The sequence below is a fragment of the Atractosteus spatula genome, chromosome 4 (assembly GCF_055471065.1).
Source record: "Atractosteus spatula isolate fAtrSpa1 chromosome 4, fAtrSpa1.hap1, whole genome shotgun sequence".
Classification (NCBI taxonomy): Eukaryota; Metazoa; Chordata; class Actinopteri; order Semionotiformes; family Lepisosteidae; genus Atractosteus; species Atractosteus spatula.
In genome coordinates, this window is record NC_142709.1 from 52,622,859 (window position 1) to 52,637,310 (window position 14,452).

The 14,452-nt window shown below is 41.4% G+C and overlaps 1 protein-coding gene across 1 annotated transcript in view; it reads left to right on the forward strand.

Annotated features, from left to right (window-relative positions):
• Positions 1–14,094, forward strand: part of LOC148836544 (uncharacterized) — a 142,085-nt gene extending 127,991 nt beyond the window's left edge. The window contains exons 9-15 of the mRNA XM_088914477.1: positions 167–346; positions 648–880; positions 2,209–2,338; positions 2,914–3,045; positions 5,870–6,113; positions 8,107–8,184; positions 9,727–14,094. Coding sequence (XP_088770603.1) covers positions 167–346; positions 648–880; positions 2,209–2,338; positions 2,914–3,045; positions 5,870–6,113; positions 8,107–8,184; positions 9,727–9,884 — 1,155 coding nt within the window. The 3' untranslated portion in view covers positions 9,885–14,094. The remainder of the gene's footprint in view (positions 1–166; positions 347–647; positions 881–2,208; positions 2,339–2,913; positions 3,046–5,869; positions 6,114–8,106; positions 8,185–9,726) is intronic.
• The last annotated feature ends 358 nt before the right edge of the window (positions 14,095–14,452 follow it).

A 14,452-nucleotide genomic window follows, 5' to 3' on the forward strand; every position in this document is an offset into this window, starting at 1 on the left:
AGCTGTTAGAAAATAATAGATGGTATAAAAAATACTCTTTTTTTTCTCTCTGATAACATGAAGAATACAGCACACGAGAAAAGTTTCTCTTCTCTTGTAGGGTCTCGACCCTATAAACCGAGTTCCTCCCACTCTGAGGTCCTGATTCTGTATGTTTGTTCCTCAGGGCTACATCAAGCAATGCCGGAAGAGGACAGATATGTTCACCGAAGAGCAGCTCCGCACCATCTTTGGCAACATCGAAGAGATCTACAGATTCCAGAAGAGGTTCCTCAAAGGCCTGGAGAAGAAGTTCAACAAGGAGCATCCATACTTGAGTGAAATTGGATCCTGCTTCTTAGAGCATGTGAGCGCAGGGAAAATGTTTTCCATTCCTTTGAAAATACTGATACATGTCCTAATAAGAAGAAAACTGACAATAGCTTTTTCGCATATAAACATGTTCCAAAACCCTGTCCAGTTAGGTATTCTGTCAACATTAATTGATGCAATAGCACACAATCCATTAAAAATATATCACATGATGTAAATGCTTGAAAAAGAAAGATTAAATACACAATTTTCAACTTGTCCAGATGTTTCAAGACATAAAGTAATAATCCTTCTGCTGCAGTGCTTTTTCAAACTGCTTTCTCTGCGTGTTCCAGCAAACAGATTTCCAGATCTACTCTGAATACTGCAACAACCACCCCAGCGCCTGCCTGCAGCTCTCCAAGCTCATGAAGGTCAACAAGTACGTGTTCTTCTTCGAGGCCTGTCGTCTGCTTCAGAAGATGATTGACATCTCCCTAGATGGCTTCCTCCTCACCCCGGTCCAGAAGATCTGCAAGTACCCCCTGCAGCTGGCTGAGCTGCTCAAGTACACCAACCCCCAGCACAGGTGAGCAGTCTGTCCATCCATTCATCCATCCATGCCTTCATTCATTCATTTCTCCCTTCATTTATTAATTCATTCATCTATCCCTCCATTCATTCATGCATCCCATCATTAATTCATTCCTCCCTCCCCTCATTAATTCATTCATTTATCTATCCATCTTTTCATCCATCCATCTACTGTATGTATCTACTCAGCCATACATTTATTCATCCATTGAAATATTCATTCATGCCTGGCAAGGATCTGATACCAACCTGTTCCTGGACATGTGGTGCACACATATGCAATGAATGAAAACCACATCTTCACTGTACTTCTATGAGCCACTAAAAGAATTAACTACTGCCCCTGCTCTGTGTGAAAAAATGTATTATCGAACCAGGACATTTCTTTTCAACTAAAATCTAATAATAATAATTCTTTACACTTATATAGTGCTTCTTTGGACCCTCCACTCAAAGTGCTTTACATTCAATGGGGACTCCCCTCCACCACCAGTGTGTACCCTCCACCTGGATGATGAGACGGCAGCCAAAGTGCGCCAGTATGCTCACCACACACCAGCTTTAAGTATATTGCAAGTGTCATTTGACAAAAAATGTTCTATTTTGTAATAATAATAGCATATAGCGCTGGCTGGATCGGCTGAAAGACGACATGCGCCTCGCAAAAGTCACCTGCCGAGATGCCGCAGACCGTACGAAGTGGAAAAATCGGTGCAAACAAGCAGACCCCACATAAGTGGGAAAATGCGAAGAAGAAGAAGAAGAATAGCATATAGACAGTATTTTTACATGAAGAAGGGAACATACTTCATGTTCTCACTTCACACTTCACGTGGGTGATGCACAGCAGCTATCATGTACTTGAAGCTCCACTACTGAGCAAATCAGATGGAAAAGTGCGTATTTGCTTCCCTATCTGAGTTATGGGGGAACATAAACCAGTACACTGCAGTTAACACCCCTGCTCTTATGAACAGAGCCATAGGATCTTTAATAGCCTACTAGTCAGGACTTGCAATGTCTCGTGTGAAAGACAGCACAGTGGTCCTGGTCCCCAGACTGGGGCACTGGTTTGGAAGAGCACCACCATGTCGGAACTATTTTACCCAAAATCATTTCATCAGCTGAAAGCTTCCTACAGGCAGGAGCAAATGCACATCTTGTTTCTTGCGTTTCTGTAACTAGGTTTGCACAAGCTACCAGCATGCCACACATCTTGCTAGTGACTGCACAGTCCCACAGCACACACCTGGACATTTGGGCACTGAGCAGGACAGAGAAAGAGAAACCAAACAGCTTGATTTTCTTTCTGTTGGGCTGCAGGGACTACAAAGACGTGGAAGCTGCCTTAAACGCCATGAAAAATGTTGCCCGGCTGATAAACGAGAGGAAACGCCGCCTTGAAAACATCGACAAGATCGCACAGTGGCAGAGCTCCATAGAGGACTGGGAGGTACAGGCACCACGCCCTCTGGAACACCCCAGTTTACAGAGCAGGGACTGGCAACTGCAGTCCTCAAAAGCTGCACGGCCTCCTGGTACACACCCACCTCTGATCTTCAGTGCATAATTGAGCTAAAGACTTGTATAAAAACCATCTGTACAACTGTCGGGGTTTGTCCCTCAAGGACTGGAGTTGCCAATTCCTTTTATAGAATATCTTCTTGACCTGATACTGGAGATGTAAGAAGATTCTTAAGAAAATGTTAGTCATCTTTCTCCATAGTTTCCTCATACACAATGAAAGTGTTTTTCCTGGAAATGTACAGTATGTGCTTGTGTGGTCATGTGAGCTCCAAGTGCATTCCATAAAAAAAGGAAGAAGTGATCTTGTCTTTTCCCTGTATAGATTCAGTTGGTACTGATTGCTTTATTGACCATTAATTGCTTAATTAATCCTGTTGCTGAAGATGGTTTCCAGAATTAAGAGGCAGAAGGGCCAAGGAGCCAGCTTCTACTCTACAATGTCTACGCCCTTTCTCACTCTGCACCAGATCGCTATATATGCCTGGTTCTCCTTCTCTCCAGGGTGAAGATGTTCTCAGCAGGAGCTCAGAGCTCATCTTCTCTGGGGAGATGACCAAAATTTCCCAGCCACAGGCCAAGAGCCAGCAGCGCATGTTCTTCCTGTTTGACCATCAGATGGTGTACTGCAAGAAGGTGAGGACAACAAGAGACGAATAACACCGTCTTTCTGAGTTCTACTTGTTTCATTTAAGTACAGCCACACACTCTTCAAAGGGGCTCTGCTGAACGATTGCTTGTACATGAAAGCAGTCTTGTGTGTAGTATACTTTATTATTCATCCATTCATTTTCTAACCGCATTACAATACAGGGCCACAGGGGAGCCGATTCCAACAAGTGCAAGGGGTGCAAGTGTGATGAATACGCCCCTGCGTATAATAGGGATCTCAGCCGCCCTGGCTGGGGGAGTTCTCCTTTAGCTCAGCTGGCAAGTCCCCTGTTGCGTGACACCGGAGACCTGGCCAGGGTCTGCGCCCAGGCAGTGAGGGACAAACTTGCAGGGCTGGAGCGGCAAGGGAGGGTACACCCTGAATGGGACACCAGACACCGCTGGGCAGACAGACACAAACACACACAGTCTCAAAAGGGACAATTTTACAGAAGCCAATTAACCTACCAGTATGTCTCTGGACTGTGGAAAGCACCAAGAGAAAACCCAAGTGAACACGAGGAGAACGTACACCTACAAATTGAACCCAGGGTCCCAGAATTGCAAGGCAACAGTGCTTTTTGGAAACCTAAAGTCAATTTCAAATGAATAGTAAGTCCAATCTTACTTTTCCACTCTGCATTCATGCCACATTGTTCTATGGATCTGAAGAGAATACTGCTGAATACTGGACAGTGGACTGTTGCCAATGCAGACATGATTAGCATTAATACACAAATACAGGAGACATTTCTAAGATATTTAACATAGAATCTGATCTGTGTGGGTGAAAGGGTTATTCCAAATTTGTTGTTTCCAAGGAAACAGATGTCTGTCAAATGTGACATTTAGGAATAACTGAATGGCAGGGGTAACCAAAACAGCCATTGTGCCATGTGTAGAAATCTTTGTATGAGTTTAATGCATATGCAATGATCCCTCCTAAACACCCATTTATGGTAACAGTAGAGACTGACCGGGTTGTACTCAGATTTTAAAAACCCTTCGAGAATTATTGAATGCAGAGCATTACAGGAAGATGTGCACTGTATGCATTCTTGTCTACTCTCCAGAAAATGGCCTTTTCATAACTCATTTCAAACCTTTGCTGAACTGTATTCTGACTTTTTGCAACCCTACATAAAAAACACTCTGTTGCATTTCCATTACTTAAGAAAATGTTTTATTCCACTGAATAAAAGAGACTTCAGGATGTTAAACTATCTTAAGAGCCAATGTTTCATTAAGGTATGCTACTAGGTATTATTTTATACTATTAATGCAGCATTTGACTCTCTTCCTACATAAACTCACTGAAAATTAAATATATTTGAAGTACAAAAGCAAAGCCAAGCAAAATGTTTGATATAAATGAAAAAGGTATGCACTTTCTCAAGCTTAAAAAAAGACATGTAGTAGCAGCGAAGTGTTTTAAAAAGTTGTGAGAAGGTTTCTTTTAAAAATACTCTAGGCATGAATTGTATTTTACGGGAAAATGTACTGTACATATGTACATCAGCTTTGTACATATCTGATGGTGTGAATATATTTGTTTAAAGCCACCTACTGGGGTGAAACTCAGACACACCTGTCTTAACTGATTAATTGGTATTCACTGTGAAGGAAAATCGCAGGTGGGAAAGAGAATGTGTGATTGGCTCTGTGTTTAATTTGTCAGTTGCATGGATTATACACTAAATCTGGTGTACCGTATACTGTATATGAACAGCCAGGAGAATAAAGGCTGATATCTGAGTCTTAGCTCTTACAGGAGTGGAAGAGAGTGAGAGCTCATTAATGTAGAGAGTCTCGATAGCACTAGTGTAGTCTTTTGGCTTTTGTGCTTTTTTACCACAACATTGTTCCTTTTTTTAAATTCTGAAAAAAGTATGAGTTTGAGATCTGAGTTATAATTTAAGATAGTAAATGCATTTTGGGTCTGGCAACGGTTAACTGCTATAAAATGAGAATAGTGCTGGAGGTATCAACAGTATTATAAGATATTTTTGGAGATGTACGATAACACACTCCTTCTAAAGTACACTTCTGTTATTGCAGCTGCCACTGAGGTCTTCAACAAATCCTGTTTTGGCTTAGATTCCCATTTTCCTATTTAGTCCCATACTTTGCTCTTAAAGAAGAACAGGCCGTTTGCACACAGATTTCACATCCTTGTAGACTCTTGTCTTGAGAACACAGTTAAACAGCCTGATTATATTGATTGTGTCAATGCCTTTGTGATACCTGGAAATGCAAGAGATGTGTACTAGACTCACTTTTAACATGATAGTTAAATTCCTGACAGCGCGTATATCCCAAATTGCATATAATCAGAATACCCCCCTTAGACCCCTCTCTTAATTAAAATCCATCATAAGTTTATTAGTATCTGTACATAGTTTAAAGTATTATGATAACAGTAATACAGCAAATACCGTACTGTTCAGTATACAAAATATATCAAATCGAATATAATCATAATATAATACAGGGAACATTCACCATAATCTCTTAGTGATGATAAATATGAAAGGAATGTACAGCCGATATTGATTAACTTTGTTTTTGGTTTATGGGCCATATTGAGGGTGATGTTGCATGATAAAGAAAGCACCAGCGTGCTATAGGCTCTCTAACTAGTTCCTAAAGCGTAGTTCAGGTGCGTGCTGTGCCAGATTTGAATTTGTGAAACTTCCTGCATTATTTTAGATTTCATTTTTTTCTTCTTCACCATCCGTTTATACAAGAACCTGCGTAAACAGGTTTCACATAAAACACAAGTCTACTGTATGTGTGTCCCTGGCCCTAGGACCTGCTGCGTCGCGACATGCTCTACTACAAGGGACGGATCGACATGGACCACATGGAGGTGGTGGACCTGGAAGATGGGAAAGACAAGGACTTCAACGTCAGCGTGAAGAACGCCTTCAAGCTGCGCAGCCCCAGCAGCGAGGAGGTCCACCTGCTTTGTGCCAAGAAGCCCGAACAGAAGCAGCGGTGGCTCCGCGCCTTCGCCGACGAGAGGCGGCAGGTGCAGCATGACCGTGAAACAGGTGAGAGGCTTCCCGCGAGCCAGCACTCCCTGCATCCCCCTGTGGCCCAGTTCTCCAGTCTGGGAAGATCCAGATGGAGACCTCTTTTCCGCTTGGCTACCATCTCCTCCTTTTCTTTCCACACATGCACAGCAGGAAAAGGATTTAAAATCCTTCTCCATCCCACCCTGGGAAAACACTTGAGTCTGTGCAAGGACCTGGTGAGCACTATGGAGTTTGGGTTTTGGTCAGCCGTGATAGCTCTGTGAGAGCCCATGAGCCTCCAGCATTAGATGAGACACATGGCTCCTCCACTCATCAGCTCTCCGTAGTGTTAGCAGAGACAGACACATGGCTCAGCCACTCATCAGATCTCCGTAGTGTTAGCAGAGACAGACATATGACTCCTCCACTCATCAGATCTCCATAGTGTGACTGTGGACTGTCACAGTTTCCCCCCCTTCCCACGCAGGGCAAAGGCTGTAAAAGCAGTTTGATTTGAATTGACAGGAAGTCCCAGTGTAGAACAGCTATGTCCCATGTCTCTCCATCCGCAAAGTGGACTTTAGCTTTGCTCTGCAAAGTAGAGGTCGTTGAAGACTACATACTGAATTCAAGAGAGGCCCACACTGGATACAGAGTCTATGAATCTAGAAAAGGCCCAAACTTACACATCCTGAATTCAGTAAAACATACATCTTAAAAAGATCCCACTTACTCGCGTCATTTATTCATCATGAGGTTCTGTATCACCTCACTTCTAATACTAAGAACCTTGGTCGCTACAGTATGTTTTATTGCCACCCCCTGACCTCCCTAAACTTCTCTGTTAGATCAGCTGGTGAATTTCTCTACCTTCTCCACTTGTTCAGATGTGCTACAGAGCTGTTGGCACAGAATAGAGTCACCCAGGCACATCATGTGGGCCCTCCCATATATGTGAAGCCCATTTGATTCCAATGGGATGGAAAAGCCATATAAATGCAATTATTATTGAAATAAATCTTACAGAAATTAATTTGATTTGGAATGAATGAAAGCCTTGAAAGAGGGATGTTTATACAGTGCTTAATTGTTTGGTGTTGAGAGGCATTAAGCTTTTTCTTAAATATAATTTTTCAGGTGGAAAAAATGTATATCTTAGAACATAAATTTGTCAACTTGTAAACTGTATATTTTAATCCAACCCAAACAATAATTTAACTTAAGTGGTTAAATGCCTGAGTTGTATGATATATTTTCACAAAGAATATATACAATGTGTGTTGACAAATGGATTTATAAGATGATATTCAGGCAACTCAGAAAAATGTTCAAATGTTCCGTCTTGTGTAAAATTTAAAACCTGGTTTGCTGCCAGTACAAATTTTTAAATGAAACCACTTGTTTTTCTTATGGTTTAAAGGCTGTTGTTGAAGTCTTGTCTAAAATCATCTGTCTCTGAAAACTGCAGATTGCACATGCTGTGTACACACTGGCCTGAGTTTAACAGTCTGTCTGTCATGGTTATTCTGTTTTCTTAGGGCTATGTCTGGATTAAATCTCTATCTATATTACACGGCTGAAGACTGGGTTCGTGGGAAGTGTTGACTGGTTACCAGTCTTTTCTGCAGAAGCTGCTGTCACATTAATTCTTACTAGATAAGCACTGTGAGAGTGCACTAATCCATTTATAAAACATAAACCTTTGAAGACAAGACACATTGCCGAGAATTGTAACTTATCACTACAACATTAAAATAGAACAGAAGCTTTACCAACACAATAAAAGTGTCTGACATGCTGGTCACACGTCTACGAGACTAAAGAGCCATACTGAGCAAAAAATAAAGTAAAGACACGGTCTTTGTTCAAACTGCAGTTTTGCCTGTTTTGTCAAAGACAGATGTCTTGCAGCTTCGTCAAGAACTTTGCACATCTGATACTGCTTGGGCTTGACAAAATTGCAATATAAATGGTACCTTTATCACCTGTATTAGCCAGTACTCAGAGGTTTCCTGCTGATGTCTTACAGGTTTTGCTATCACAGAGGTCCAGAAGAAACAGGCTATGCTGAATGCCTGCAAGAGCCACCCAGCTGGGAAGCCTAAAGGTACTAATACATTTTATCACCTACCACTGCGGACTCAGATAATCACAGGGCATGAAGCACACAGGAACGCTCTGCAGCTGCTGAGCTAGTTTGGTTATTTTCAGTTTCATGAAAGATAAGCCATGAAAACCTGTAAACGTATAATCTAGGAGCTCAGCAGGCCACAGCTCAAAACCTGCTGTTTGAAAAGGGATTGATAAAAGCTTCTGCCCATTTCCCTCATACACCAGAAGGCACAACCCAGGACAAGCAACATGTACCCTTGGGGTCACAGCAGGAGGGACAACCCACATACTGTTAGCTTCTCTTCCAGGCGGGTGCTGTCCCTATTTTTTTTCATTTTTCCTTCCATCCATCCTCTCTTGCACGTCTGTCCTCTGTCCGTCTGTCTCTTCGGCACATCACAGACATCCACCGCCTGCTGGCCAGCGGCCGGCCTTCTCCTCCTCCTCTTCCTCTCTCCCAGTCTTCCCTCTGTCTCCTGGAATCTTCTCCTCCCCCCCTGTCCCGCCTTCCCCCCACCCCAGCTGCCCTCCCCGAGACCCCCCGAATGACCCAGACGCGATTGCTGCTGCAGAGAGGAGTGGGCCTGACCCCAGGAGTCCTGCGCAGGGCCATGTCCTGGGTATCGTCCCAAAGTCGCGACCTCTTCCAGTAAATCTGGGTAAAGCTGGCACCTTCGTCCAAGTCTGTGTCCCTGCTGTCCACACGGGCAGCCGATCCGTCCGCTTGAGAGACCAGTACCGGAATAGCCGTGGCTCCTGGGGTCCACACGCACCACACGAGTCTTAGAATTTGAGTTAGCGTTAAGGCTAGGAATTCTGGGAAAAAATGTGAGGACATGTCCGGAGCCTCAGGTTTCAGGGTAAGCTCTTCAGTGGACGGATCAAGACCATGTGCTAACCACACTGACCCACCCTCGCCAAACCTGCGTCTGTCATATCTGAGGTGGTTTTTATATATGAATCCTAGACATTTCTGCTGAATTCAGGGTTGATTAAGACAGAACATTTTATTAACACAGGATTACAAGTGGCTCTCTTTCAGATACCTTGTAGCACACTGAAAAATGATGCCAAGACGCATACACCTGGGGTTGGAATAATATTTACTGTACTGTGTGTGTGTAATTCAGGCCCAGATCTTAACTATCACATCTGTCTAGACAGTATATGATATACTTCTGAATGTATACACAAGCTGTGTAAGGAAAAAAATGCACCATAAAAATGTTCATATTATACACAGGGTATTATTGTCCTTTGTTTCTGTACTGCTTTATTAAATACTGAGCTGTTGTTTTCTGCTGTGTTTCTTACATCTTGCATGAACAAGCTGCCAGCGTCAGTATAGGGTCCAGTGGCTACTAACACTCGTGTAAGCCCTTGTCAAGCATTCTTGTTGCTGGTAGGAAGTATTATCTGAGAAATGAGGGACTCTCCAGGCAAGTCCTCACCTGGACTTGTAGACGGTGCTAGAGAGGCCCGTGTGTTTTGCCCCTCGAGCCTGTTCCTCTGTGCTCACCTCCTCCTTGTCCCACAGCCATGACCCGGCCTTATTACGACTTCCTGCTGAGACAGAAGCACCCCACCCTGCCGGCTGCCCTGCCCCAGCAGCAGGTCTTCCTGCTGGCCGAGCCCAAACGCAAGACCTCCAACTTCTGGCAGAACATCGGCAGACTGACGCCCTTTAAAAAGTGAGGAGGAAGAGCTTGTGCCTGAATGGAAATTCAAAGGACTTTTTTTTTTCATTCTTTTTAATTTCCTTACTGTTATTATTACTATGATTTTCTGTGAGAAAGCACTTTATAGGTTGGTTACAATCAGACTTTGAGCCTGTGCTCCCGGACTCTGTTCATAATTTGGGAGAAGGTCAGCATTACTGCTAAAACTTAGCACTTCAACTACAACTACTACTACAACTGCACCTACTACTACTCCTAATAACTCTTCGATAACATCTATTTATTTGATAGACCTTGACTGAAGAAAGGACTTTTTTCAGCATTTGTTTTTTTTCATTGAATGCCAACTGTTCACAGTGCCAGATTTCTTTTTTTGTGTGTGTAATTGTAATTTAAGGTCTATGAGCAGAGGAAAAGAAAAGGGTTCCATGTAGCACAGCATCGCATTTTGCTAAGTGATCCCCAAATTTGATGTCATTCTACTTGTTTTATTTTATTAAGGGATTTGGGGCAGCAGATTCCAGTGTCTGCACGTTTATGCAAAGATTTCTCTGTCTAGGTGACATTTCACCTGAAACACAACAGGGAAGGCTTGTCTGTTAAGTATATTATGTATATACAGGGCCTGATCCATTAATTTTCTGTTATGATAATTTATTTTTATTATTGAGCTTCTTTTGTGAAGTGCCATTTAAAAACTATATTTAGAAACCTTGCAGAAATTTAAGAATTGCTGCTGCTCGGCAATTATTGAGAACATTTTTAAATCCTCTGATAATCAAACGTTTGCACATTTATTCATTGTCCAATGAATAAAAGATTGAGCAAATGTTCTTTTACATTGCATTAAATCAAAGCGATTGAGACCCTGGAGCAGAAAGTATTTGTTTTTAAAAGCATTGCCTCACAGCAAATTTAAATTTAGCCGGAAGAAACCTCGTCTAAAATTGTTTAAAATAACCACACAAAACAAATTCTGTGCGCAGAGAATGTGCAGTTACAACAATGTATTAAGGGCATTTTATGAACAACTTAGCAATTTTTGAATCTCGCTCATTAGGTTCATACCTATACTTTGGTTTCCTTCTTGAACAGGAAAATGCTGAATTTGTGTTTGATTCATGTGAGGAAAAAGTTTACAACAACCTTAAAGTTATTGTGAACAGTTCTGGATCAGGCCTGTTACACAACAGCAGTGCCGCTCTCCAAACAATACTCCCAGGGACTGAACAGATTTGATAATAAGATGGTACTTAACATTAAATCTCAATAGTTTGTTTTGGAAAGCTGGCTGGCAACCAAATATTTAATAAAAACAATAATGGCAAAGGTACTGTATATTTTTAAGAGAATGCCATTAGGACAAAAAATCCCTTAATTGTATTCCAGAACTGATATATTTTATGGTTTAAAAAATTTTACTTAAGCATGTAAGATTGCAAAATGTGCCTATACTGTATTTTAACAATACAGAAGTAATTGTATGTTGTTTTTAAATATTAAAATGCCATTTTTAAGAACAAGGCCAGACTAACTCACAGCATTCATCATCAGCTCATCTTTTCAAAAACCTGTTACCAGTATGATTACAGACTGGACTCAGTAGTACTGGCAATATGTGAATTGTTGCCGTTTGTGGGGAAGACTATCCTAAACCAAGGTCATAATGTGTGATGGCACCAGCAAACAACCCCAGCCCGTCTGTTTTGATTCCTCTGGGGGGGTCCCTACTAGAATATTATTCTCCTTGGGTCTTAAACACATTCATGAAACCTCCAAGTCTGTGAGCAGTGTTGGTTCCTTGTGTAAGGGATGACATTCAAGATCAATGAGGTGTTGTGGGAAATTGCTCTTAAGACATAAAGTATTTCTTTAGACACACTACATAGATCACTGTAAGTGATGACTTTTTAATGTTTTTTTTCCCTTCACTAGAAAAGTAATTCCTTACACAAATATTAGAATGGATTATGTTCTAAAAGTAACTTTCCCCAACACTGCTTGTGAGTCTCATGGATTAGGACTGGCTACCAGCATTTTGAACTGTACATGACTCTGATGCTGAACTATTTAAGAAAAAATGATATGCAAAAAGTACTAAAAAGCAAATAAATTATATAAAAAATGAAAAATTAATGAACATCACATAAATCTGTAGGGGCCTAAACTAATCTTTTTTGATTTACTGTTTGTATATGTAGAAAAGGTCCACGGTGTTCCAGATGTTGACTTGTAGGGGATTAGCACTTCATTAGATTTCTGTAATGTCAGCATCAGACACAGTCCAGTCATTTAAATGGGGGCTTTTCTAACGGCTGTATAGCATGCTGAGGTATTTTCTCGAAGAATCTACATTGCCCTATTTTTTCAGCATCTTTTTTAGACAGGGAGAAGCAGGCGCACAGTGATCTGACGAGAGCAGCCCACTGTACGGAAAAAATTCTGTCAGCTTCACAGCAGTGGAAGTGCTGGAGACAGTACAGTCAATGCAGCAGCGCTGCAGATTTTGTTCTGCTTGACTGAGCCACTGCTGACAGGATCTGCAATTGTTAGGCTGAGAGATTTCACAGCTCCGAAGGGCGTTCTTCTAAAAATATCTTGCCCTTTTCCTCGCTTGTGTCCCGTCAAGTTCACTTTTCGAACGCCTTTCAGGCAAGTTTCTGTTGTCAGAAGATCAGGGGTCAGAACCCGTGTGTCATCTGTGTAAATGAGGCACTGAACAGATTGCAAGGAACGGGCCAGAAGTACTGCTGGAGAACTATGTGACTTAATTAACAGTGTTAAAGAGGTTGTGATAGCAACTTAATGTTCTGTGTGAAAAGCAAAGTGGAAGGCAGAAGGCACAAAAGCCAAAGCATTATTTTAAAAGGGATCTTTTATTTATATTTGTAGGATAACCCCTCCCTGCTTTTACAGCACCTCAAGAGTTTAACCAGCTATTTCCTCAGCAAGACCTCCAATTTCTCCTCAGCATGTGTAACATTTCTTTATGCAACAAGGTAACAATTGGAGAGAGCAGAGATGCCCTGCCCTCTTGTGGTAAATTTGTAGGTTTCCAACCAAAGTGGATCACCTGTTTAATTGGTATGTGATCTTCTGGACAGGTTTGTCTACTTTAAATGGACTCTCTTCATTCAGCTTGTCAACAGGATTCCAAAATGGAAGATGAGGATTATTTTGTGTACTTTCCCAAAAGACTGCATCCAGAATTCTGCACGTAGTTTTTCAGAACTCAAGCTTTGTATGTAAATCGGAAGCTCTTGTGCAAGCTTTAGCTCAAAAGCACTGCTCGATTTTAAAATTAGTCTGACCTGGTTTTTCAAAAAGAACAAAACCGCTCATACATTAGGTCACCTGATTCTATTATTATGCCAGTGTGAAATTGCATGCCAAACCGCTTGGAAAATGGTCTCAAACCAGTTGGATTTTTGAAATCTGGAGTTCTGTATTTCCTGATCCCAACAACTAAAATAATTGTTGTTGCAATAAATATGATATTATTGCACTGTTGCACCTGTTGCTAAAACAATTCTGTATGTGCTTCGGCAATCCAGCCTTTTCTTTAGTAATCAAAAAGATCAAATATATATGCTTCCTTAATGCATTAATGACCTCTTTTCTATCGAACTGTAAGTCTGTTGTACTGCTGCACAACAAAAGTGCTGTATTTCAAATAATCTGTTGCATTACGGATAACACTGCATGTGAACAGGTGCTGTGCTGGGGTTATTACATATTACCTTGAAGAATAACATGAGTCAGTGAAGCAGAAATATTGAGGTTTTTTTTATTGCTTTTAACAGCTGATGAGAAATACAAAGAAACTCTTCAAGTGTAGAGTTGGAGTTATGCTAAAGCTCTGGAGGAAAAATGGGATTGCAATGGTTTATTTGATGTACAACTTTCAGTTCTGTCTGCTTTTCAGTACTTATTTAAAGCATTAAGGTCCAGAAAAAATGCAATATTTATGTACATATTTTGACAAACCTACTGAAAACAAAGTCCTGCTCTGACTTTGTGGGAGAATGCCAGTGATTACGCTTCCTGCAAATGTTTTATATTTCAGCGTGAGCTAGCCCCTTGTGAAATGTAAGTATAGTTTGTTTTAAAAAAAAAGGAAAAAGAAAAAAAAAATGACAGTGTTTGTATATTATCTTTGTATGTGTATGGTTGTTTACATATGCACTCCATTCAAACCATGGGAAATAAAATTGTTTCAATGTGTCCTTCATTGGCTGAGCTGGTCTTGCTTATGAATGGATTTCATTTCATGCAACCTTTCCTACAGAATCTGATAAATCTATGGATTGAGTGTCCTTCACGGATTTATGGAATACAGTTATATTCATACATACATCCATTTAGTAACTGCTTTACTTTATCCAATACAGGCTCACTGGCTGGGGGGGTGGGGGGTGGATGGAACTGGTCCTGGAGAGAAATGGGCAGAAGGGAGGATATACACAGGACTGGACATCACAGACGCACACCAGTGTACACCAGAGCCTGTTTTTCCAGAAACCAATTAACCTGACAGCATGTCCTAGGATTATGGGAGGAAACCCACGCGAATCCCAGGAACTA